Genomic DNA, 25,096 nt, shown 5'->3' with positions numbered 1-25,096 from the left:
TGATAGGACTTATGATCACTTAGAAAGGCATGGTTTCATTCATGATAGTCAGCATGGATTTGTGAGGTGTAGATCATGCCTCACAAACCTTATTGAATACTTTGAAGACGTAACCAAGCACGTAGATGAAGGTGAGCAGTGGGTGTGGTATACATGGATTTAAGTAAGGTGTTTGATAAGGTTCCCCATGGTAGGCTCATGCAGAAGGTATAGGGGAAATGTGGCGGTTTACAATCCAGTAGACATCACTGGATGGGCCAGCATTTATTGCCCATTCCTAGTTGCCCAGACAGTAGTTAAGAGTCAACCACACTTCCACAGAGTCTGGAATTGTGTGTAGGACAGACCAGGAAAGGATGGCAGATTTCCTTCCCTGAAGGATACTAATGAACCAAAGGGGACAACGAAACAGGGAGAATAGTTTTAAGAACAGGAAAATGATAGTATCTGTTATGGGACTATAGAATAGTTAAGGTAAAAATGATGGTCCTTCAGTAAGAGTTTTTGGTTGTCTCTAGCTGTAAATCAGCTTGTCTCATTTCCAGCACCAATCGCTGATGTCTCCACATGATCATTCTCTTCGGTAACTTGCCCATTTCCTGTTGATATCCACAACTGGATCTTATATTTACGCGAAGGAGAGCATTCTGCTTCCTAACCTCTTGCAGCACGAAAAAAAAGCTCATCATTTGAACCTTATATGTTCAGCTGGAATCATGATTCTAGGAACTTCCCCTCTACATTTCCTATTTTTCCTGGAAACCCCGTGGTATTGAGTAGCTACAAGTATCAGCTTGGCAAATTGGATCTCTTCAAAGTGGGAAAATTCTATAGATGGAATGACTCATCATGTTTATGCTGGTCAAAAACAACCCCCTTAAAAATTCTAATCCTGTTTTCACAGCAATTGGTCTCCAGACTTGGCATCACACGCTTTTCATTTAAATACAATGTGAGAAGGGTGTCTGCCTCTCCCACCCTTATTGGCAATGAGTTACAGCTTCACCATCACTCTCTGGGTGAAAAAGACTTTTCCCACATCCCCTCTAAATCCCCTGCCTGAGTTGTTGTGTGGTTAAATTACTGAGTGATTAACGCCCTCACGAGCAAATGCACCTCATGTTTGCTCGTCGGGAGACAACTTGAAGAAAGTTACTGAGGGAAGGTCGCCGGACCCGAAACATTAACACTGTTTTCTTTCCTTCTCAGATGCTGCCAGACCTGCTGAGCTTTTCCAGCAACTTTGTTTTTGCTCCTGATTTACAGCATCTGCAGTTCTTTCAGTTTTTATGAAATGTGAATGCCAGTGGATGGGCCAACATTTATTGCTCATCCCGAACTGCCCAGACAGTAGTTAAGAGTCAATCACATTTCCACAGAGTCTGGAATTGTCTCTTACCCTGATTTCATACACCATGCAGCTTAGGCAAAGCACACACATCAACAGCAAAAGCAAAATATTGCCTAAATTTTGTCTTTTGAGATTTTCTCTTTTTGAGAATTTACTTCGGAATTGTTAATGTTTAAATGGAAACCCCTGAACCCTGATTTAACTAAAAGAACTATGCTTCAAGATTTCACAAAACAAAAATCTTTATTGAAAGAAAATGAATTGTCAAAAAAGCCCTGTTAACAGACCCATATACTTCATTTCTGCGTATACTATACATTCAGGTTCAATTCCTAATCCCCTGAGTATTGAACATATAAGGTATGTCAAATTTATATACTCCCCAAGAGATGAACCATAAGTTTTGCCACAATCCTCTAGAAAATTCTCAAAAACTCCAGGCACATCCACAGAAGTTAATACCCATATTCACAGGGCCTCCTGAACGTGAATGTTTTAGCTTCTTATTCTGGTCATTTTCGGTATGTCCAACCTAATTGGCTTCTTGCTTCTTTGGTGGATGTCTTTGTTTTTCCTAGAATTTAGAAAGTCAAGGAATGATCTGATTGAAATCTTCAAGAAATTAACAGGGAAAAACAGGGGAGATAAAAATAAACTATATCCACTGGTTGGGGATTATAGAACGGCACGGTAGCTCAGTGATTAGTACTGCAGCCTCACAGCACCAGGGCCCTGGGTTCGATTCCAGCCTTGGGCAACTGTCTGTGTGGGTTTGCTCTGGTTTCCTCCTGCAGTCCAAAGATGTGCAGGCTAGGTGGATCAGCCATGCTAAATTGCCTGTAGTGTTCAGGGGTGTGTGGGTTACAGGGGGGATGGATCTGGGTCTGGGTGGGATGCTTCAAGGGGGAATGTGGACTTGTTGGGCCGAAGGGCCTGTTTCCACATGGTAGGGAATCTAATCTAATTAGGGCCAGATGTTTAGAACAGATGTTAGGAAGCTCTTCTAAAAACAAAGGAGAGGAGGGGTTTAGAACTCTCTCCCACAAATAGCAATGGATGCAGGATGAGTTGTTATTTTTAAATCCGAGATAGACACTTTTTTGTTAAGCGCAGATATTAAGGGGTTAGGGGCCAAAGGTAGGTGTGTGGAGTCAGGCCAAAGGTCAGCCATGATCTCATTGAATAGTGAAATAGACTCAATGGACTGAATAGCCTACTCCTGTTTTTTGTTTTAATTTCATTCTTATGTTGGACATGAGTCTGGCTGGCTGTGCATGGCATTTATTGCCTGCTCTTAATTGCCACTTAAGAAGGTGGTGGCGAGCTGCCTTCTTGAATCTCTGCAGTCCATGGCTGTTGGTTGACTCACAATGCCCTGAGGGATTGAATTCCAGGATTTTGACCCAGCAACACTGAAAGAATGGCTGATATATTTCCAAGTCAGGACGGCGAGTGGCTAAGAGGAGAACTTGAAGATGATTGTGTTTCCATGTATCTGTTGCCCTTGTCCTTCAAAATGGAACTGGTTGTGGGTTTGGAAGGTGCTGTCTGAAGATCTTTGGTGAATTTCTGCAACTGCATCTACACTTCTGTATTTTGTACTCACTGCTCCAACTGAGTTTCAGATGTAGAGGGAGTGGATATTTGTGGATGTAGTGCCAATCAAGCGGGATGCTTTGTCCTGTGAGCAGTCAAGCTTCTTGAGTGTTGTTGGAGCTACACACATCCAGGCAAATAGGGAGTAGTCCATCACTCTCCTGACTCGTGCCTTGTCGATGATTGACAGGCTTTAGGGAGTCAGGAGGTGAGTTACTCGCCACAGTGTTCCCAGCCTCTTACCTGCACTTGCAGCCACTTTGCTCATGTGGAGAGTTCAGTTAAGTTTCTGGTCAATGGCACACTCCAGAATTTTGATAGTGAGGGTGTTTCAGTGATGGTGACACCATTGAATGTTAAGGAGCAATGGTTTGATTCTCTCTTATTCGCGATGGTCATTGCATGACGTTTGTGTGGCGTGAATTTTACTTGTTCTTTATTTTTAATCCATATTTAGTCAGTCATTCTCAGAGGAATACAATGTGATTAGACTCTGAGAATTCATACTGATTCATGTTTCTACTGGCAACTTGCATTCGACAGCACTGTTAAAAGAAATGTGACAATGTATGAGCCAAGTAGACAGCAAATATCATTTATTCTCAAATTTTAAAGAGCTTGCTAAGGGATAGCACATAAAAGTACACATGGCCCCACTGGACCATAGAACTGCTCACTCATGATCATGAGACAACTGGTAGGTGGGGCTTAACCTCAGGGTCCCCATGCGTCAGGGAGGGGAGAGGCTGATGAAGAGGGTCCTTCATGGTGACCTCAGTCAGTTCAGGAATTGAACCCATGTAGTTGGCATCACTCTGCATTGCAAAGCAGCTGCCCAGGCAACTTGGTTAATCTTTGAAGCTAACCTTTGAGTGGCTCAGTGGTTAGCACTCCTGCTCACAAAACCAGGGCCCTGGGTTTGAATCCAACATCGTGGACGATATATCTGCATTGCATTTGTATGTTCTCCCTGTGTCTGCTTGAGTTTCCTCCAGGTGCTCTGGTTTCTTTCTGCAGTCCTACGATGTACAGGTTAGGTAGATTATGCATGGTATATAGCTCATAGTGGGCAGGTTAGGTGAGTTAGCCATGGCAAATGTGGAGTTACTATTTGGAGGGTCGATATAGACTTGATGGGCTGAATGTCCTCTTTCTGCACTGTATGGAGTCTGTGAAGTTGCACACTGCTGTCCATATACAGCCTGTAATTGCTTACCATCCACAAAATGTAACAAGCAATTCCATGCCTCAACCAAACAAAAAAGAACACAGTTTGTGTTACTTATAATATAACATAGTGTGGGGCTGGAGGAACACTTCAGGCCAGTCAGCATCCAAGGAACAGGAAAGCTGATGTTTTAGGTCGGGGGCCTTCTCCAGAATCTTTTCTGAAGAAGGGTCCAGGCCTGAAACGTCAACTTTCCTGCTCCTCTCATGCTGTCTGGCCTGCTGTTGTTCCTCCAGCTCCACATTGTGTTATCTCTGACTCCAGCGTTGGCAGTTCTTACTATCTCAGTTCAGGTTACTTTCCTGGCTCTTGTCACTAAGATTATTTGTTTGGGGCTCGACATTGCTAGTTCTGGCCCATACTTGCAAGTCTGCTGTATTTCACTAATGTGTAATAATGCCTTAGAGAAAACTGTCTACATTAGCAGCTTTAACCTTCTCTGTGACTTTGCTTATAAAATCCAAACAATAAAATAGGCAAAAGATGTTCCCTTTAGGAATTCACACCAGTTGTCCTCAATTAGCTGACATTTGGCTACGTAGCTGGTAATTTTAACCCGAGTTGGTGTTTCTCAAGTTCTTCCATCCTCTTGCACCACTAGAATGAAAAACTGAGAAGTTACTGTTGGTATGTAATATATAGTTTCCCTCATTTTCAGTGGATTCAGACCCGGGGACTTGTAAAATCTAACTCCCCTCTACATTGCTTCCTCATCATCAATTTCAACTGCTTCTAGTGACTGAATTTACCAAATGGGTTACATTTTCTTCTTTCAGGAAGGAACGAAGCAATGTTTTGAGATTAATACTTTAATGCCCATTACTTCACCTGCAATTCCATTTTTAATCCTGTAACAGCCACACTGTGCAGCTTATTCACAATTTTGCTATTTATATGCCCACATTGGATTCTTAAATTTTCTTCTAGGATACCTGTCAGTCTTTTTTCATTAAACATCCTTGCTTTTAATTTATTCACTTGTGGGAGTGGGCAATGCTGGTTGTGCCCAGCATTTTTCGCCCCGGTCCCTACTAGCTGCTTTGAGAAAGTGACAGTGAGCTGTCTTCTTGAACTGCTGCAGTCCGTTTGCTGCAGGTAGACCCACGATGACCTTAGGGAGGGAATTCCGGGATTTTGACCCAGTGGCACCAAAGGAAGAGCAGATATATTTCCAAGAGTGGTTTGGAGGGAAATTTGTAGTGGTGGTCTTCCCATGTATCCGCTGCCCTTGTCTGTACAGCACAGGAACGGGCCCTTGGCCCATGATGTCCTTCTGGATGAAAGTGGTTGTGAGTTTGGAAGATGCTATCTAAGGGTCTTGGGTGAATTTCTGCAGTGTGTCTCATAGATGGTACACACTACTGCTACTGAGCATCAGTGGGGGAGGGAATGGAAGTTTATGGATGTGGTACCAATCAATAGGGACCTGATTTGTCCATGGATTCTATCCAGCATATTTACACTTGATCAGTTTTCCCCCCTCCAACCCCATCATTTGCCAAGAATCAATTCTAGTGTTTGGTGGTCTGTACACATTCTGCTGTGTAAAGCTCTCACAAGCTCATTTCAGCAACTTCTGCCCTTCAGCACCCTTTTCAATCTACGCTTGGATAATTAATGTCGCCCATTTTAACTCCATCCATCATTGTTAATTGTGAAAATGTGTTCATCTAAATCACTCCCTCCAGCTGCTGAACAATGCAAAGAAATGTAATTTCACATTTTAAGCTTGCATTGCCCATAGCTTCAGTCAAATCGATTTCGTTCTTGGCTCATTTAGCATAACCTCTTTCTCCACTACCTCATGGAAATACTTCATTCTACCAACCTTTTACCCTTTCCTAGTTCCCCTGAACATTTCCAATCCAGGTATATTTAAGACCCAGTCCTTCCTCCATTGTGCCAGGGCTCTGTTATTACCATACATCATATATCAGCATGCACCACCAACTCATCCATCTCAATAAGCTCAGTTGGCTTAACCAGTTGGTTAGCAATGCAGAGTGACACCATCTGCATAGGTTCAGCTCCTGTGCTGGTTATAATCACCACAAAGGTCCCACTGTATTCACTTTGATTTGTGGCTCCCAGATTAAACTCAGCACCAGTTGTCTCTCTCTAAAGAGAGAGAGACCGAGCAGGACGATAGTGGCTTTACCTCTACCTAATTGCCACAATCTGTGCAATGAAACAGTCCCGCTCCTGGTCTCTCTCTCTCCCCCTCTCCCAGTCTCTATTCTTCTTTTCCCCTGAACACCCCCTCTCTCTCTTTCTCTTTCTCCCCCCTCCATCCCCTGGCTCTCCTTTACTGTTTCCCTTCCTCTCCCTCTTCCACTCTCTCTCTGTCTCCCACTGCCTCTCTCTGTTGCCTTTCCACACCCTCCCTCTCCTTCACTCTCCCTGGCCCTGTCTCTCAACCTGATTCTCTTCTTTCTTCGCTGTCTCCCTCCCCACTTTCTCTCTCTTCTTAGAGTCCCACCTCCTGTTTGTCTCTCCCTCTGGTTCCCGTTTTCATCTGTGTCTCTCCCTCGCCCTGTCTCTTTGTTGCCTTTTCTCGCTCTCCCTCTCTCTTTCTCCCTTCCCCTGTCTCTTTCTTACCCTCTCCTCGTCTCCCTCACCTTGTCTCCCCCTCCATCTGCCCCTCTTTGAGTGAATCTCTCCTTCTCTCTGTCGCTCTCTCTCTCTCTCCCCCTCTCCCTTTCTGCCTCCTTCTTAGTATCTCTCTCAGACTCACTCCCTCTCTGTGCCTTGCTCTATATCTTTCTCTCTCTCACACACCATCTCTTTCCCTCTCTCTCTCTCTTCTTCTCCTTGTCTGTGTCTCTCTGTCCTCTCTCTCTCTTTTATTTGCCTTTCTTGCAGATATATTCTCTCTATCTCACCTTTTGGGATGAAGGCCAGTTCAACTTTGCATAGGAGGAAGCATTGAGTATGTTTGTAAAAACTAGACTTACCTTTCATTCTGCTTGGAAAGCGACGTTTATATCTGTAAAACAAACCAAATGAGCAAGTCTTGTGTCCGATGTAGCAATAACACGCAGAGAAACACACTTTTGTCTTTTTTGAGGGGGCAAGGCAACATTGGCATTGCATTTTGACAGCCTGGCAAATCGTTCTCCTCATCATCAAGCCCAATAAAAGTTGGGCATTTATTGCCTGTTCCTGTTCACAGAGGGCACTGGAGAGTCAACCGTCTTGCTGTGGATTGCACTGAAATCTTGTGCAAGATATCACAAAGAAATAGAGAATATCAAATTGATTTACAACAGCAGCCTCAGCATGGTCTTTTCCAAAAAAAATGCTGATGAAAATTGTCAGCTTTTTCCAATGACTAGAAATCGGTTGGTCTTATTTAAGTATTGATAAGTTCCATAGCTGCATTGCATGGCCCTGCAAAGAATATGCAATTTCCCCAACCCCTTCAGAAAAATTGATGGAAAACTGTATGCTGTTTTCACATGGGTGACAGCTTTGCAGATATATTAGTGTTGTAGTTATAGAGATCCATAGCAACTTCGGAAAAAACCCTTCAGCCCACTGTACTAATCAAAAATAACCACCTCACTAGTTTCTAATTCCATATCCCCAGCACTTGGCTCTAGCCTCAGAGTCGAAAGTGCACATCTGAAACATTCTTCAATGTGATGAGGATTTATTACTCTCCCACCCTTACGGGCAGTGGGTTCTAGATACCCCACTATTTTTATCTGTAAAATATTTTTCCTCACATCCCCTCTAAACCTCCTCACCCTAACCTACAATCTATATCTCCACCCCCCATCACTGATCCCTCCATCAAAAGAAAAGTTTCTCCTGTCTACCCCATCTACACTCCTCATCATTTTATACATGTCAATCATGTCACCCTCTCTTTCAGCCTCCTCTGATCCAAGAAAAACAACTGTCCAATCTCTCTCCATCACTGAAGCTCTCCAGCCCCAAGGCAACATCCTGGTATATCTCCCTCTGCACCCTCTTCCAGTGCCATCACATCCCTGTCAGAATGTAGATTTCAGAACTACACACAATATTCTCGCTGTTTGGCTGAACCGATGTTTATACTGTTCCACCATCTCGGCTAATAAAGTCAAGAATCCCCATATGCCACTTAACCATTTTATCCACCTGCCCTAATCCCTTAAAGAACCAGTGGACAAGCACACCAAGATCCCTCTGGTCCTCAGAGCTTCTCAGGGTCCCACTGTCCATCGTGCATTCTCTTGCCTCGTTTATCCTGCCCAGATGTATTTATAACTTCAGTATTATGCTTGAGGAGATACAAATGAAACTGTATTGCATCCGTTGCATATAATGCATAAAGTAGCTCCATGGATTTTAGTTGAACATTGAGGTACTTTTCACAGGTGAGCAAAAATAACTGCATATGACTTTGTGATCAGAGATAATGGGAACTGCAGATGCTGGAGAATCCAAGATAACAAAGTGTGAAGCTGGATGAACACAGCAGGCCAAGCAGCATCTCAGGAGCACAAAAGCTGACGTTTCGGGCCTTGATGAAGGGTCTAGGCCTGAAACATCAGCTTTTGTGCTCCTGAGATGCTGCTTGGCCTGCTGCGTTCATCCAGCTTCACACTTTGTTATCTTGCATACGACTTTGGCTGTGTTCCTGTTCAATTAAACTTTGAAAATACATTCACGCAACATTGTGCAATTTATGCCAATAATAATTTGAGTCATTTTAATTCAATAGTTACTCTCTGGCTGAAACAGCTAGTCATTCAACTTTGATTGGTAACACGCTTGTAAAGGTGGCTAAATTTTTTTCCTCAATTATTGTTTTAGCAAGCGAATACAAAACCAAAAGAGCTGCAGATGCTGTAGAACTGAAACACACAAAACCAGAAGCTCAGCCTGTTTGTCTGCATCTGTAGAGAGAAAAATAGAGTTAACATTTCGAGTTCAGTGACCTTTCCTCAGCGTTCTTTCCATTGATAATGCCAGACTTGCTGAGTTTCTCCAGCACTTCCTGTATATCACATGAATGTGTATCAGTTTTCCTTGCCCCCTTTCTGAAAACTACTCTCAAACATCAAAATGACACTTACATGTTGCATCATGTTCTTCCAAGCTTGTAATTCCATCGGCTGTGATGCTCTTTCTGTAAAAATAGATATAAAATACAGACTTGCTGCAAAGTTTGACCAATATTGAAGCTTATTAAATGTACACACATGTAGGAAAATATGTATTGTAGTGATTATTTTACAATTATATGCTTTGCACACAATTTGAATATCACAACTAACGAGTGAAGTAATATTCCTACCTCTCAATATTATGTCTTTTGCTTTGCGCTGCTGAAGAAAAAAAGATAGTTTCATAAATAGTATCTGAGCTATCCATGCCCTCAACATTTTAGACATCTCTATCTTTTCCCCATCCCAATTTTATCTGCTCTAAGGAAAACAATTGCAGTCTATCCAATTTTTTCCACCACTAAAATTCTCCATCATCCTAGTAAATCTTCCTCTGCACCCTTTTCCAGTCCTATCTCACCCTTTCCAGAATATGGAATCCAGAAATGCACACAATACTCTCGCTGTGTGGCCTGACCAATGTGTTATACTGTTCCAGCATCATCTCTCCACTCTTAAACTCTAGCCTCAGCCAATAAAGGCAAGTATCTTGATGAAGAGATCAATGATAAGGGGCATTGATTTGAGGTAAGGGGCAGGAGGTTTAGAGGGGATGTGAAGAGATTGGTGGGGAATCTGGAACTCACGGCCTGTAAGGGTTGTAGAGACAGAAGCCCTCATCACGTTGAAAGCGCATTTAGATGTGCACTTGTGATGCTATGGCTCTAGGGCCAAGCGCTGGGGTAAATGGGACTAGAAGAGTTAGGCGGTTTGTTTCTGACTAGCACGGTCTTAATGAGTTGACTGGCCTCTTTTCTGCGCTGTAGATCCTCAAGACTCTTATGTTCATGTGAGCTTTCTGTCCATATTAGTTCAAACATGTTTATTTTTAATTCATTAATTCATTTGGTGAGGGCATAGTTGGCTAGGTGAGCATTTTTTGCACAGATACTTGCCTTTATTCGCTGAGGCTAGAGTTTAAGAGTGGAGCGATGATGCTGGAACAGTATAACACATTGGTCAGGCCACACAGCGAGAGTATTGTGTGCATTTCTGGATTCCATGTTGTGGGTCTGGCGTCACATGTAGGTCAGGTCAGGTAAGGAAGGCAGTTTCCTTCCCTAAAGGAACAAGATGGATTTAATAAGCCCTTAGTGAACTAGATGGATTTTTCTGACAATTGAATGGATTCGCAGTCCTCATCAGATTCTTAGTTCCAGATTTGTTTTTGAGTTCAAATTCCACTATCTGCCACAGTGGGATTCAAACCCAGGTCCCCAGAACATTACCTGGCTCCCTGGATTAACTAGGCTGTCCCTTTCCCAAATTTGAAAGGCCTTACACAGGCTTTGTTTACCTTTGTTGACGATGAAGAAAGATGTTAGCGTCACAATGATTAAAACGATAAGCAAAGCACCACATGTCACGTCAACATATAGGCATAACTTCTTTTGAGCATCTGTGCAGTGAGAAGTTCCAAAACAACATAATGGTAAGATTTCATCTGCTACAATAGGACTTGATCATTCTCATTACAGAATTAAATCTGGATGATATAATAAGCATCTTCCATTGGCTAGCGAGGGCACAATGTGAACAAAGCAAAACAAAATTCGATGCTATGTTCTCCGGAATGAATTGACACTGATTATGTTTTGTGATTTAATGACCACACAGGAATAGGAGTAGACCATTCGGCCCCTCGAATATGTTTCACCATTCAATGAGGTTGTGTCTGATCTGTGGCCTGTCTCCACATACCTGCTTTTGACCATTATCCCCTTAGTACCTCTGCTTCACAAAGCTTTATCTCTCTCAGATTTAAAAATGATGTGAAGGAGCCAATGTTGGACTGGGGTGGGCAAAGTGAGTAGTCACAGTACACCAGGTTATAATCCAACAAGTCAATGTGAAATCCCAAGGTTTCAGAATGCAGTCCCTTCGTCTCGTGAAGTGAGAGAGAAGAGCACACAGACACAGAATTTATGGGCAGAGAGATCAAAAGATCATACAAATGGTGTGAGTGGAGCGTCAAATAATAAGTCTCTGCAGGTGACCAAGAGTGTCTCAGTGTCCCATTCAGGGTTATCACAAAATCACATGTCTCTGCCAGTTGTCTTAATGTCATTAAAAATCCTGAGACAGATCCCCCTGTTTCTTGAACAGCCAAATAAAACTGATAGCATCTCAGAATTAGAGGAGGCTTGGGGTTGTAATATTTGTGAACTAAATCAATCTTAAAAGGTTTTAGGATCTGGTGACTCAGGGAAAGTTAAGCTTCTAATAACTAAAAATGCTATGGATCCACAAGCAGTCAGAAGGGTCACTCATTTCTTTTCATCTGCCCTAATGTCATTTTTCCAGAAAACAAATTGCATTCTCTCCACATGCTGGGCTCAGCCTCCAACAGCTAGATTGAATGAATCAAGTTTCCCAGATATAAGCAAGATGCCAGAAATGGTAACCCTAATTTACAGACAATGGTTGTAAGTGTTTCTTCAGGATCATGCTGTTTTCTATCATTGCCACTGAAATAACTGCACAGAGGCTAGTATTCCATCACCAAGTCACCCTTTATTTACATGTGTAAATCCAGCTCTGAGCCAGTCTCCAGAATGATGAGACTTTCTGAATCTCCTCTTTATAGCTGTCAGCTAGGGCTCCCTGATTGGCCTAGGTTAGCAATCCCAATCAAAGATCTCATGGTCAATGAGATCCATCTGGTCTTGGTTCAAATCACTACACTCTCTTTCTCCACAGATGCTGCCAGATCTGTTGAGTTTCTCCAGCACTTTCTGCAGTTATAACCTGTAACATTAACTCTGGTTCTCTCGCTCTCTCCCACACAGCCACTGCCATAACTGCTGAGATTCTGCAGCACTTTCAGTTCTGTTTCAGATTTCCAGCATCCTGCAGTTCTCCATTTTACATTGGAAGTTTTGCCTGTCTCAATGGGAGATTGAAAAAGAATGAAACAGGATGGCACATGGACTGCGGCAATACAGAAAGGTAGTTCACAAATACCTCCTCAAGGGTCAAATAGAAATGGGCACCATTGCAGGCCCAACTAGCAATGTCCATGTCCCATGAGTGAATGAAATCTTTGTTGATGCAACATTCAAAGGAATGTCATGACATCCAAGGCTATGGACCTAATGTTGGCAAGTGGCACTAGCGTGGATTTAATATATTTTGCGGTACAGACTCGATGGGCCAAAAGGCCTATTCTGAAGGAATAATGCAGGAATACTCGTAAATAATATTTTTTTCTGAAGAAGGGTCCCAACCCAAAACGTCAATTTTCCTGCTCCTCTGACGCTGTAGTGTTCTTCCAGCTCCACACGGTATTACCTCTGACTCCAGCATCCCTTCATAAATATCAATTTGCTTTTATATCACCTATTCACAGACAAAAAAGCCAGGTAACACACTGGAAAAATATCTAACCTTGTTCTGCTTTGCGTCGCCACTCATCTTCTTGAGTAATAGAAATGTATTTACTGAATGGAGAATATACCCAATTTCCTAAAACCTTTGTTTTATAATTGCAGCTGTAATTTCCAATGAAGTCAGTTCCCATCTTGATTATGAACGTCGCAGTCTTTTCATCTCCAGTTAGGTGAAGCAACTGTGTATAGTTTTGATGACGACTGTTGTACAGGTAGTAAGTGCCTTCATTGGAGTGAATGTTGCCTTTGCAAGTAATGGCAATGATTTGACCATCTGAACTGGACTGTGGTGCTGGGGATTTGTGAATTGTTGGTGGTGAGGGTTTATCTGCAGTGAAAAGAGATATTATCAAACAGTGCAGTAAAACTCAACCATGGTTACACATGGGAAGATTCAAACATTTTGACAATCAACCCAGAGACCCATGAAATGTTCCAGGACAAAGGTTCAAATCTGAATGTGGCAGATGATGGAATTTGAATTCAAAAATAGCCTGGAATTAAGAAGCTAACGATGACCGTCAACACAAGAGTTAGCAAATGCAGTCTAATGAGGGAAAATGTGAAGTTGTTCATTTAGGAACAAAAGAATAGAGGGTTATTTAAACAGAGAAACAATGCAGAAAGCTGCAATACAAAAGGACTTGAGTGGGGGAGGTGGTGGTGGCCTTGTGCATAAACACAGAAAGTGAGCACACGAATATAGGACTTGGCACTTCATGTTACGGCTGTATACTGTATGGCTAATGCTACTTTTAGAACACTGTGTTCGATTCTGGTAGCCCTACTATCAGAAGGATGTTGTTAAACTAGAAAGGGAACAGACAAAATGGACAAAAACGTTGCCTGGTCTGGAAGGTTTGAGTTTTCAGGAGAGCCTGGATAGGCTGGGACTTCTTTTCCTAGAACATTGGAGGCAGAAGGGTAACCTTATGGACATTTATAAAATCATGAGGGGCATGTATAAGGTGAATAGCCCAGGTCTTTTCCCCAGGGAAGGGGAGTCCAAAACTAGATGGCACAGGTTTAAGGTGAGAGTGAAATATTTAAAAGGGACTTGAAGGGCAAACTTTTCACACAGAAGATGGTGTGCATATGGATCAGCCAGAAAAAGTGGTAGAGGCAGGTATAATTATCCCTTTTAAAATACATTTGGACAGGTACATGATTAGGGAAGGCTTTAAGGTATGTGGGCCAAAGGCAGGAAAATGTTCAGTTTAGGATACCTAGACTGGTTGGACCTATGACACTATGAATGTTGGCTCTTATTTAAATAGGATTGGACCATAATAGTAAGGATGTCTTACTGTAACTGTACAAAGTGCTGGTGAGACCACATCTGGAGTATATTAGATTCCCTACAGTGTGGAAACAGGCCCTTCAGCCCAACAAGTCTACACTGCCCGTTGAAGCATCCCACCTAGACCCATCCCCCTATAACCCACACACCCCTGAACACTATGGGCAATTTAGCATGGCCAATCCACCCGCCTGCACACCTTTGGACTGTGGGAGGAAACTGGAGCATCCGGAGGAAACCCACGCAGACATGGGGAGAATGTGCAAACTCCATACAGACTGAGGCTGCAATCGAACCTGCGGCCCTGGCGCGGTGAGGCTGCAGTGCTAACTACTGAGCCAGTACTGTCAGCATTGGGACACTGAATAATTATAGGGGGAAGACAGACAGATTTCTGATCAGTGACAGCTTAAAAGCAGCAGGAAAGTGGATTTGAGGCCGAAATGTAATCAGCCATTGGCCATCAGCTGAATGGCTTACTCCTGCTGCTAGTTCTTAAATTAATCTGTGTGGACCTGCTTGCAAATAGCCGATGTAAGCATGCACTTCAGTAAAAAAAGGTGGGATATCAATATAGTCCAATTTTCAACTGAGTGTGCTGTACAAATGTTGAAATAAATCCAGCTTGTTAAATTCAACATGTACTTTTTTTTCTAATTACCATAGGCATGGAACATTTTCATGGTATTTTCGAACAACAAACACAATACTATATTCACAATCATTGCAAATTTAAAAGTTTTCTGTGTATGAGATAGTTGGCATTATTACAGCTCTTGCTGATTTTTCATTACTTTTATTTTATTCTTTCATCTATTTGATTTGGAGCTGTGAACTCTGAGCAGCTATTTGTTTTTATTTACATAAGAAAGAGAACAGTGTTGTTTATTTGTGAGGGCAGACCTCTCAGTTAATTGCAGATTGGTTCTTGATCAAAGGACTTTACAGAATCTTTGGCACCAGTATATCTCGCCAGAGAGCAGATGTTTTGTCATTAATGAGGCCCATATCTGGGAATTGGGGCCAGCAAGTCTGGGAGAGAACGTGATGGTCAAACAGAAGGAGGAGCTGGTAAATTTGAACTATTTCTTATTTGGACTGTGCTTCAGAGAGAACAAATTAAGCTATTGATGCTACAGCATGTAGGTATGAAAGCTCCCAGCCTAACCTCCCATTATCAGCCTTTGGAAGTGCAGAGAATAGAAACTTAAGTTCCAAGTATTACCGAAGTTTTCTGAAGAGTGGAACAAAAACAAAGTTGCTGGAAAAGCTCAGCAAGTCTGGCAGCATCTGTGGAGGAGAAAACAGAGTTAACGTTTCGGGTCTGGTGACCCTTCCTCAGAACTGATCTGAGGAAGGGTTACTGGACCCAAACATGGAATTTATTTTCTCTTTCACAGATGCTGCCAGACCTGCTGAGCTTTAGCAGCAACTTTGTTTTTGTTCCTGATTTACAGCATCCGCAGTTCTTTTGGTTTTCTGAAGAGTGAGCTGGAAAAGGAGGCACTGACATCTTCAGAAAATCAACAACAAAATAACCAGATATTCCTGTGGAACAATGCACCTTGAAAACTGTTTAAGTGAGCTGATCACTTTTTTTATTTTCTTTTATTTCTCCCTTGACTGAGTTTGCCTGTCTGTCTGTTATCTAATGGTGCTGAAAACAAATGTCATTAGGTTTAAATCATGAATAAAATAGAATCCCTACAATGTGGAAACAGGCCCTTCAGACCAACAAGTCCACACCGATCCTCAAAGCATGCCACCCAGACACATTCCGCTATAATCCACCTAATCCACACATCCTTGAATACAATGGGCAATTTAGCGTGGCCAATCCACCTAACTGCACATTTTTTGGACTGTGGGAGGAAACTGGAGCACCCGGAGGTAACCCACGCAGATGTGGGGAGAATGCGCAAACTCTACACAGTCACCTGAGGGTAGAATCGAACCCTGGTGCTGTGAGGCAGCAGTGCTAACCACTGAGCCACCGTGCCGCCCTTTCTTTCAAGCAAAGAATGCCACAAGAGCCTCTAGCCTGAGCACAAAGAGTGCAACTCATAGCTCGAATCCGATGGACTTGGTCAGTATGGGGATCAAAACGCTGACCTTGGTGCTATTAGCGTCACACTCTAACCAGCTGAGCTAACTGACGACTGCCAAATCATGGACATCAATTAGTTTGTTGTTTAACTTCTGCAGTGCTTAAGCTACAATGTTATTAATAATTCACTAAGTCTTTTGTTTAAGCTGCATAAACAGTGTCTAAAATTGATTATTTTCAGAGTCATTGGGGTCAATTTCATAGGTCTTTGAAGGTTTTAATTTTACTGTCTAGGAAGGCTAATTTGATTCAGCTGTCTTTCTCTGTTTTCTAACAGTGTGTGCAATCATCAAAACTAGAATATAACCTAATCAACACTACAACAAAAAAGGTAAGGCTCACTTGAGAGAAGAAAATCATTCAGAATCATTTTCTGCAAACTGCACACCAATGACCGTCACACATTAGTTCAAGAGAGCCCTAAGAAATTTTTCTGGTAACTATCTATACAAGGGTTAAAACATGAGCATAGTATGAGCAACATTTCATTTAAAAGATGCACACTTACAAACATCTTCCTGTCCCACCAGACCATGAAGATGAACTATAGAGGAGGAAAAAGAAATGATAATTAAAGAATAATAGGTAGTACTAGAGTAAGGTTTTGTATTCATTCTAAATCTACCTAAGTGTGCACAAGAAAGAGTGTATATATGTGTTAGAGAGAGTGTGTGTGTGTGTGTGAGAGAGAAAGAGAGTATGCATCAATGTGAGAGAGCATAATAGAGTGAGTATGTGAGAGACAGAGGGTGAATATGTGAGAGAGTGTGTGAGAGAATATAAGAGAGCATGAGAGACAGTGTGCACGTGTGTGTGTCTGTTTTGGGTATGTGTGCGAGAGAGGAGTCAATGTATTGCTGTGAGAATGTGATGCTGAGATTTCATGATCAGCCAATGATTGGACTGAATGATGGCACAGGCTCAAAGTGCTGAATGGCCTACACCTGAACGTAATTTCTACGTTTCTATGTGTGTGGGTGTGGGAGAGAGAGAGTGTGTGTGTGTGTGTGTGTGTGTGTGTGTGTGTGTGTGTGTGTGTGTGTGTGTGTGTGTGTGTGAGAGAGAGAGAGAGAGAGAGACAGTGCGTATGTTTGTGTGTGTGAGAGAGAGAACTACACAGCGTGTATATGTATGTGTATGAGAGAGAGAGAGAGACAGTGTGTTTGTGTGTCTAAGAAAGTTTTGTGTGAGAGAATGTGTGAGAATGTGAGAGAAAGGGTGTGTGTGAGAGAATGTGATGAGAGTGTGAGAGACAGTATGTATGTGGAAGTGACAGAGTGTATATGCATGTGAGAAAGTGTGAGGGAGAGTGTGTGTGAGAGACAGATGGGAGACAGAGTGTGTGAGGGATGGGGTGTGAATGTGAGAGAGTGTGTGATAGCATGTGTGTATCTGTGAGACACAGAAAGATAGTGTAAGAGAACATGAGAGAGAGTGTGCATATGTGAGATAGAGAGTATGTGTTTTGTAAGAGAGATTGGAGTCTATATGTTGTGTGAGAGAAAGAGAAAGTTTGTGCATCTGAGGAAGTGTGTGTGAAAGAGTGTGTGAGAGACGAAGCATGCATCTATGAGAGTAGTGCACTGCTTTGTACAAACTAATGGTGAGAGAATTATATCGAAGTTAAGTTAATCAGCAAAGCCCAACAGCTGAGAGTAAGAGATTTAGCTCAGTTATTTTCAACCTGTTTGCTCATGGTGTGAAAATTGTACTACCCATACTATCCAGTGATCGGCATACTTATTATTTGCAAGATCTCCAGGAGGGAAGGATGGTCTTATGAACAAAGGTTCAACAGATTGGAACCCTACTCACTGGAGCTTAGATGAATGAGAGGTGATGTCATTGAAACACATAGGTGCTTGACAAGGTCAATGTTGAGAGAATGATTCTCCCTCATGGGAGAGTCTAGGATCACAGGGCAGAGTCTCAGAATAAGGGAAGACTGAGGTGATGAGGAATTTCTTCTTTCAGAGTGTTGTGAGTCTTTGAATTTCGTTGCCACAGTGTGCGGGGTTCGCAGAATCCTTGCATATATTTAAGGCTGAGACAGATAGATTCTTGATTAGTCGGGGAATCATGGGAAAGGCCAGGAAAGTGAGGTGTGAGGAATGTTGTATCAGCGATAGCCCTATTGAATGGCAGAGCAGACTTGAGGGGCCAAATGGTCTACTCTTGTACCTACTTCTTATGGGCTTATGGTTTATATTAGCTTCAGTACCATTAAAGCAGTAGCGATGATACTCTTCTCTGATGAAGGGTCTAGGCCCAAAACATCAGCTTTTGTGCTCCTAAGATGCTGCTTGGCCTGCTGTGTTCATCCAGCTCCACACTTTGTTATTTCAATGATACTCAAGTACTCACATCGACTGAACCTGCAAACTGCCCTTGCTGCCAACAACACAAAACTTCTGGGACGATCAGAAAGGCAATCATATGTGGCACAAAAACAGAACTTGCTGCAAAACCTCAGCAGGTCTGGCAGCATCTGTGAAGAGAAATTATAATTTGCATTTTGGGTCCGGTGACACTTCCTCGGTTTTGAAGAAGGGTCACTGAACCAGAAACATTAACTTTGATTTCTCTCCACAGACACTGCCAGACCTGCTGAGCTTTTCCAGCAAACACAGCAGGCCAAGCAGCATCTCAGGAGCACAAAAGCTGACGTTTCGGGCCTAGACCCTTCATCAGAGAGGGGGATGGGGTGAGGGTTCTGGAATAAATAGAAAGAGAGGGGGAGGCGGACCGAAGATGGAGAGAAAAGAAGATAGGTGGAGAGAGTATAGGTGGGAAGGTAGGGAGGGGATAGGTCAGTCCAGGGAAGACGGACAGGTCAAGGAGGTGGGATGAGGTTAGTAGGTAGATGGGGGTGCGGCTTGGGGTGGGAGGAAGGGATGGGTGAGAGGAAGAGCCGGTTAGGGAGGCGGAGACAGGTTGGACTGGTTTTGGGATGCAGTGGGTGAAGGGGAAGAGCTGGGCTGGTTGTGTGGTGCAGTGGGGGGAGGGGACGAACTGGGCTGGTTTAGGGATGCAGTTGGGGAAGGGGAGATTTTGAAACTGGTGAAGTCCACATTGATACCATTAGGCTGCAGGGTTCCCAGGCGGAATATGAGTTGCTGTTCCTGCAACCTTCGGGTGGCATCATTGTTGCACTGCAGGAGGCCCATGATGGACATGTCATCTAAAGAATGGGAGGGGGAGTGGAAATGGTTTGCGACTGGGAGGTGCAGTAGTTTGTTGCGAACTGAGCGGAGGTGTTCTGCAAAGCAGTCTCCAAGCCTCCGCTTGGTTTCCCCAATGTACAGGAAGCCACACCGGGTACAGTGGATGCAGTATACCACATTGGCAGATGTGCAGGTGAACCTTTGCTTAATGTGGAATGTCATCTTGGGGCCTGGGATAGGGGTGAGGGGGGAGGTGTGGGGGCAAGTGTAGCATTTCCTGCAGTTGCAGGGGAAGGTGCTGGGTGTGGTGGGGTTGGAGGGCAGTGTGGAGCGAACAAGGGAGTCACGGAGAGAGTGGTCTCTCTGGAAAGCAGACAGGGGTGGGGATGGAAAAATGTGTTGGGTGGTGGGGTCGGATTGTAGATGGCGGAAGTGTCGGAGGATGATGCGTTGTATCCGGAGGTTGGTGGGGTGGTGTGTGAGAACGAGGGGGATCCTCTTTGGGCGGTTGTGGCGGGGGCGGGGTGTGAGAGACGTGTTGCGGGAAATGCGGGAGACGCGGTCGCAGGCGTTCTCGATCACTGTGGGGGGAAATTTGCAGTCCTTGAAGAATTTGGACATCTGGGATGTGCGGGAGTGGAATGTCTTGTCGTGGGAGCAGATGCGGCGGAGGCGGAGGAATTGGGAATAGGGGATGGAATTTTTGCAGGAGGGTGGGTGGGAGGAGGTGTATTCTAGGTAGCTGTGGGAGTTGGTGGGCTTGAACTGGACATCAGTTACAAGCTGGTTGCCTGAGATGGAGACTTAGAGGTCCAGGAAGGTGAGGAATGTGCTGGTGATGGCCCAGGTGAACTGAAGGTTGGGGTGGAAGGTGTTGGTGAAGTGGATGAACTGTTCGAGATCCTCTGGGGAGCAAGTGGCGGCGCCAATACAGTCATCAATCTACCGGAGGAAAAGGTGGGGTTTGGGGCCTGTGTAGGTGCGGAAGAGGGACTGTGCCACGTAACCTACAAAGAGGCAGGCATAGCTGGGGCCCATGCGGGTGCCCATGGCCACCCCCTTAGTCTGTAGGAAGTGGGAGGAGTCAAAAGAGAAGTTGTTGAGGGTGAGGACGAGTTCGGCTAGGCGGATGAGGGTGTCGGTGGAGGGGGACTGGTCGGGCCTGCGGGACAGGAAGAAGCGGAGGGCCTTGAGGCCATCTGCATTCGGAATGCAGGTGTATACGAACTGGACGTCCATGGTGAAGATGAGGTTTTGGGGGCCAGGGAATTGGAAGTCCTGGAGGAGGTGGAGGGCGTGGGTGGTGTGACGGACGTAGGTGGGGAGTTCCTGGACCAAGGGGGAGAAAATGGAGTCCAGATAGGTGGAGATGAGTTCGGTGGGACAGGAGCAGGCTGAGACGATTGGTCGACCGGCGCAGGCAGGTTTGTGGATTTTGGGAAGGAGATAGAAACGGGCCGTGTGGGGTTGGTGAACAATGAGGTTGGAGGCTGTGGGTGGGAGGTCCCCTGAGGTTCCGGAGAGACCACTCTCTCCGTGACTCCCTTGTTCGCTCCACACTGCCCTCCAACCCCACCACACCCGGTACCTTCCCCTGCAACCGCAGGAAATGCTACACTTGCCCACACACCTCCCCCCTCACCACTATCCCAGGCCCCAAGATGACATTCCACATTAAGCAGAGGTTCACCTGCACATCTGCCAATGTGGTATACTGCATCCACTGTACCCGGTGTGGCTTCCTCTACATTGGGGAAACCAAGCTGAGGCTTGGAGACCGCTTTGCAGAACACCTCCGCTCAGTTCGCAACAAACTACTGCACCTCCCAGTCGCAAACCATTTCCACTCCCCCTCCCATTCTTTAGATGACATGTCCATCATGGGCCTCCTGCAGTGCCACAATGATGCCACCCGAAGGTTGCAGGAACAGCAACTCATATTCCGCCTGGGAAGCCTGCAGCCATATGGTATCAATGTGGACTTCACCAGTTTCAAAATCTCCCCTTCCCCAACTGCATCCCTAAACCAGCTCAGTTCGTCCCCTCCCCCCACTGCACCACACAACCAGCCCAGCTCTTCCCCTCCACCCACTGCATCCCAAAACCAGTCCAACCTGTCTCTGCCTCCCTAACCTGTTCTTCCTCTTGCCCATCCCTTCCTCCCACCCCAAGCCGCACCCCCATCTCCCTACTAACCTCATCCCACCTCCTTGACCTGTCCGTCTTCCCTGGACTGACCTATCCACTCCCTACCTCCCCACCTATACTCTCCTCTCCACCTCTCTTCTTTTCTGTCCATCTTCGGTCCGCCTCCCCCTCTCTTCCTATTTATTCCAGAACCCTCACCCCATCCCCCTTTTCTGATGAAGGGTCTAGGCCCAAAACGTCAGCTTTTGTGCTCCTGAGATGCTGCTTGGCCTGCTGTGTTCATCCAGCCTCACATTTTATTATCTTGGACTCTCCAGCATCTGCAGTTCCCATCATCTCTGAGCTTTTCCAGCAACTTCTGTTTTTGATTCTGATTTACTGCATCCGTGGTTCTTTTGGTTTTTATAACATGCAGCATTTAAATTCTGCAGACAGAGAGGTGGGAGGAAAACAATTTGCTGTCTCGAGTTTCCTATGGCATCAGACTAAGTGATAGTGAGTGGGATTGCCGGAGGAGATAGGCAGGAGACTTTGGGTGGAGAAATGATAAATGGAACTTAATCTTGACAGATGCGAGGTGATGCATTTTGGGAGATATAATGCAGGAGGGAAGTATACAGTAAATGGCAAAACCCTTAGTAGCATCAACATAAGAGGGATCGAGGTGTACAGGTACACAGTTCGCCGAAAGTGGCAACACAAGTGGGTAAGTTGGTCAAAAAGGCATATGGCATGCGAGTCTTCACCAGTCAGGCCATAAAGTATAAAACCTAGCGAGTCATGTTCGCAGCTGTATGGAACATCAGTTAGGCAATTTTTGGAATGTTTGTGTACAGTTCTGGTCGCCTCACTACCAGAGGGATATCACAGCTTTGGACGGGTTACAGAAGAGGTTTACCAGGATGTTGCCTGGTTTGGAGTGTATTAGCAATGAGGAGAGATTGAACAAACTTGGTTTGTTTATACTTGAACATTGGAGAGGCAGCCCGATAAAAGTTTACAAAATTGTGAGATGCATGGATAGAACGGATAGTTGGAGGCTTTTCTCAGACATAGGTTTAAGGGAAAACCGCAGAAAGTTTAAAGGAAATGTGAAAGGCAAGGGTAGTAAGTGTCTGGAATGCAAGGGGAGCTGGTGGAGGTCAATAAAATAGCAATGTTTAAGGGGCATTTTAATAGGTGTATGACCAGACAGGGAATAGAGGCATAACAGCCAACAGGCAAAAGATTTTCAGTTTAGAAAGGGTTGGTGCAGACATAGTGGGCTGAAGGGCCTGTTCCTGTGCTGTCCTGTTGTTTGCTCTCGCTCAGAATTCCTATTCAGAGGAATAGGATGCCTCTTAACAGATAAAGTTGCCATGGTTTTACCTGATCAGAGTGCTGCTCTCTTATTAGAAAGAGTAAGAGAGAGACATGACTGGCGGTGGTGTAACCTGAGGGTCACCATGCTTCAGGTGGGGAGGCAGATTGTAAAGGAGAATCCTTCGTGGTTAACCAAAGCTGGTGCCAGAATTGATCCACACTATTAGCATCACACTACATTGCAAACCAACCACCCAAGCCAGCCAACCACCCCTCTTAACACACGTAAAGACTTCCTCTGTACAAGAGACTTGTTAGATCTCAGCTGGAGTATTGTGTGCAGTTTTGGGTGCCACATTATAAGAAAGATGTGAGCAGCTCAGAGAGCGAGAAAGAGAGAAAGAGTGCAGAACTGATTTACAAGAATGGTTCCAGGGATGAGAAACTTCAGCAATGAGGTTTGATTGAAGAAGGTGGAGAGTGTTCTCCCTGGGAGAGGAGAAGGCTGAAAGACAGAGATCAAATTGGGGTTTTCAAAATTGTGAGCAGGGGCCTGACAGAGTCAATGGGGAAAAACTGTTCCTGCTCATAAAATGAACAAGAATGTTGTTTTGTCATTTATACAGAAGGTTTGGATGTGAGTATAGGATGCATGATTAGTCGGTTCGTGGATGACGCCAAATTGGTGGCATCGTGGACAGTGAAGAAACTCATTCATGATGGACAACAAAGAGATGACAGACCAATTGAACAAATACTTTGGATCTGTCTTCATGAAGGATGATACAAATAATTTTCAGTAAATGCCAGGGGACAGAGGGTCAAGCATGAAGGAGGAACTAAAAGAAATCCTTATTAGTCAGGATGAAAACTAAAAGAACTGCATTGCTGTAAATCAGAAACAAAAACAAAGTTGCTGAATAAACTCAGCAGGTCTGGCAGCATCTATGAAGGGAAAAACAGAGTTAACATTTTGGGTCCAGTGACCTTTCCTCAGAACAGTTCTCCAATGATTGCACAATGTTCAGCACCATTCGCCACTTTTCAGACACTGAAGCAATCTGTGTTCAAATTCAGCAAGATGTGGACAATATCAAGGCTTGGGCTGACAAATGGAATGACATTAGCACCACACAAATGTCAGGCTATGACCATCACCTATAAGGGACAGTCTAACCACTGTGTCTTGGTATGCAGAGGCAACACCTTCACTGAATTATTCTGACAATGTAGAAAATTGCCCAGGAATGTCAGGTGCACCAATAGCTGGACAAAACCAACCCAACGAGTTACCGTCCCACCAGTTTACTCTCAGTCTTCAATACAATGATGGAAGGTGTCATTAACAGTGCTATCAAGCAGCACCTATCCAGCAACAGCCTGCTCAGTATTGCCCAGTCTGGGTTCCACCAGGACCACTCAGCTCCTGGCCTCATTACAGCCTTGGTTCAAACATTGACAAAGTAACTTAATTCCAGAGGTGAGGTGAGAGTGACAGCCCTTGATAATTGAGGCCACATTTGACTGACTGTGGCATTAAGGAGCCCAAGCAAAACTGGAACCAATGGGTATCAAGGTAAAGTTGTTCATCAGTTGGAGTCATATCTGGTTGTGGTTGTAAGAGGTCAGTCATCTCGGCTGCAGAACGTCTCTGCAGGAGTTCCTCAAGGTAGTGTCTTCAGCCCAACCATCTTCAGCTGCTTCATCAAGTTGACCAATCATAAGGTCAGACGGGGATGTTCAGCACCATTCGCCATTCCTCGGATACTGAAGCAGTCTGTGTTCAAATGCAGCAAAATTTGCCCAACATCCAGGCTTGGGCTGTCAACTGGCAAGTAGTATTTGCACCAGACAAGAAACAGGCAATGGCTATCTCCAGAAGGTACTGGCCCAGCTTGTCATGCCAATACCCGAGAAATGAATAAAAAAGATAACATTTCTGCTCTATTTATCTGTGCAAGTTGTGGCTCTGACGTCTGACTTTCTAATTTCAAGAATATAAATAGATCATTTTTCATTATAAGCAGTGAATTATGCTGCCTTTTACACCAAAGTGGTTACTTGCATATTTTAGTTTCCTCGTGTGAATGCAATTGAATGTGCTCCTGAAAAGAAAAACGCTGCAAGTCACACTGTCAATGCAGTTCCTCAATTTAAAATAAACGACATATTATAATTTATCATCCAGACAGAAATCCTCGGGGAATTAAGGTCCCAAGAAGTAGAGGCATTTACTCACCAATCCTGAAAAAAACAGGGAAAGAAAGCATTTTCCACAGAAAATTCCACATGGTGTTTCAAATACCCCCACCAGGATTCTTTTCCTGCTTGCTTTCCTGACTGGTTGAAGTGAAC

The 25,096-nt window shown here is 44.2% G+C and overlaps 1 protein-coding gene across 6 annotated transcripts in view; it reads right to left on the bottom strand.

Moving 5' to 3' along the window:
* Positions 1-25,096, bottom strand: part of LOC125465973 (uncharacterized) — a 26,005-nt gene extending 909 nt beyond the window's left edge. Inside the window, exons 1-9 of one of the 6 annotated variants that reach the window (XR_007250341.2) lie at positions 24,981-25,096; positions 16,636-16,671; positions 12,719-13,048; positions 10,629-10,730; positions 9,463-9,493; positions 9,242-9,294; positions 7,130-7,161; positions 3,191-3,492; positions 1,633-1,925 (exon numbers count right to left, since the gene is read on the bottom strand). Coding sequence is in view for 5 of the 6 variants with exons in the window: in XM_048560024.2 (XP_048415981.1) it covers positions 7,133-7,161; positions 9,242-9,294; positions 9,463-9,493; positions 10,629-10,730; positions 12,719-13,048; positions 16,636-16,671; positions 24,981-25,032 (633 nt within the window). In the remaining variant the exon portion in view is untranslated. Of the gene's footprint in view, positions 1-1,632; positions 3,493-7,129; positions 7,162-9,241; positions 9,295-9,462; positions 9,494-10,628; positions 10,731-12,718; positions 13,049-16,635; positions 16,672-24,980 lie in introns of those variants that run through there. The other 5 variants (XM_048560023.2, XM_059638509.1, XM_048560024.2 and 2 more) reach the window with 5 other exon arrangements.

This window comes from Stegostoma tigrinum, chromosome 30 (genome assembly GCF_030684315.1).
Source record: "Stegostoma tigrinum isolate sSteTig4 chromosome 30, sSteTig4.hap1, whole genome shotgun sequence".
NCBI classification, from domain to species: Eukaryota; Metazoa; Chordata; class Chondrichthyes; order Orectolobiformes; family Stegostomatidae; genus Stegostoma; species Stegostoma tigrinum.
Note: the sequence above shows the minus strand (reverse complement) of the source record. Positions and strands in the feature narration are given on the sequence as shown.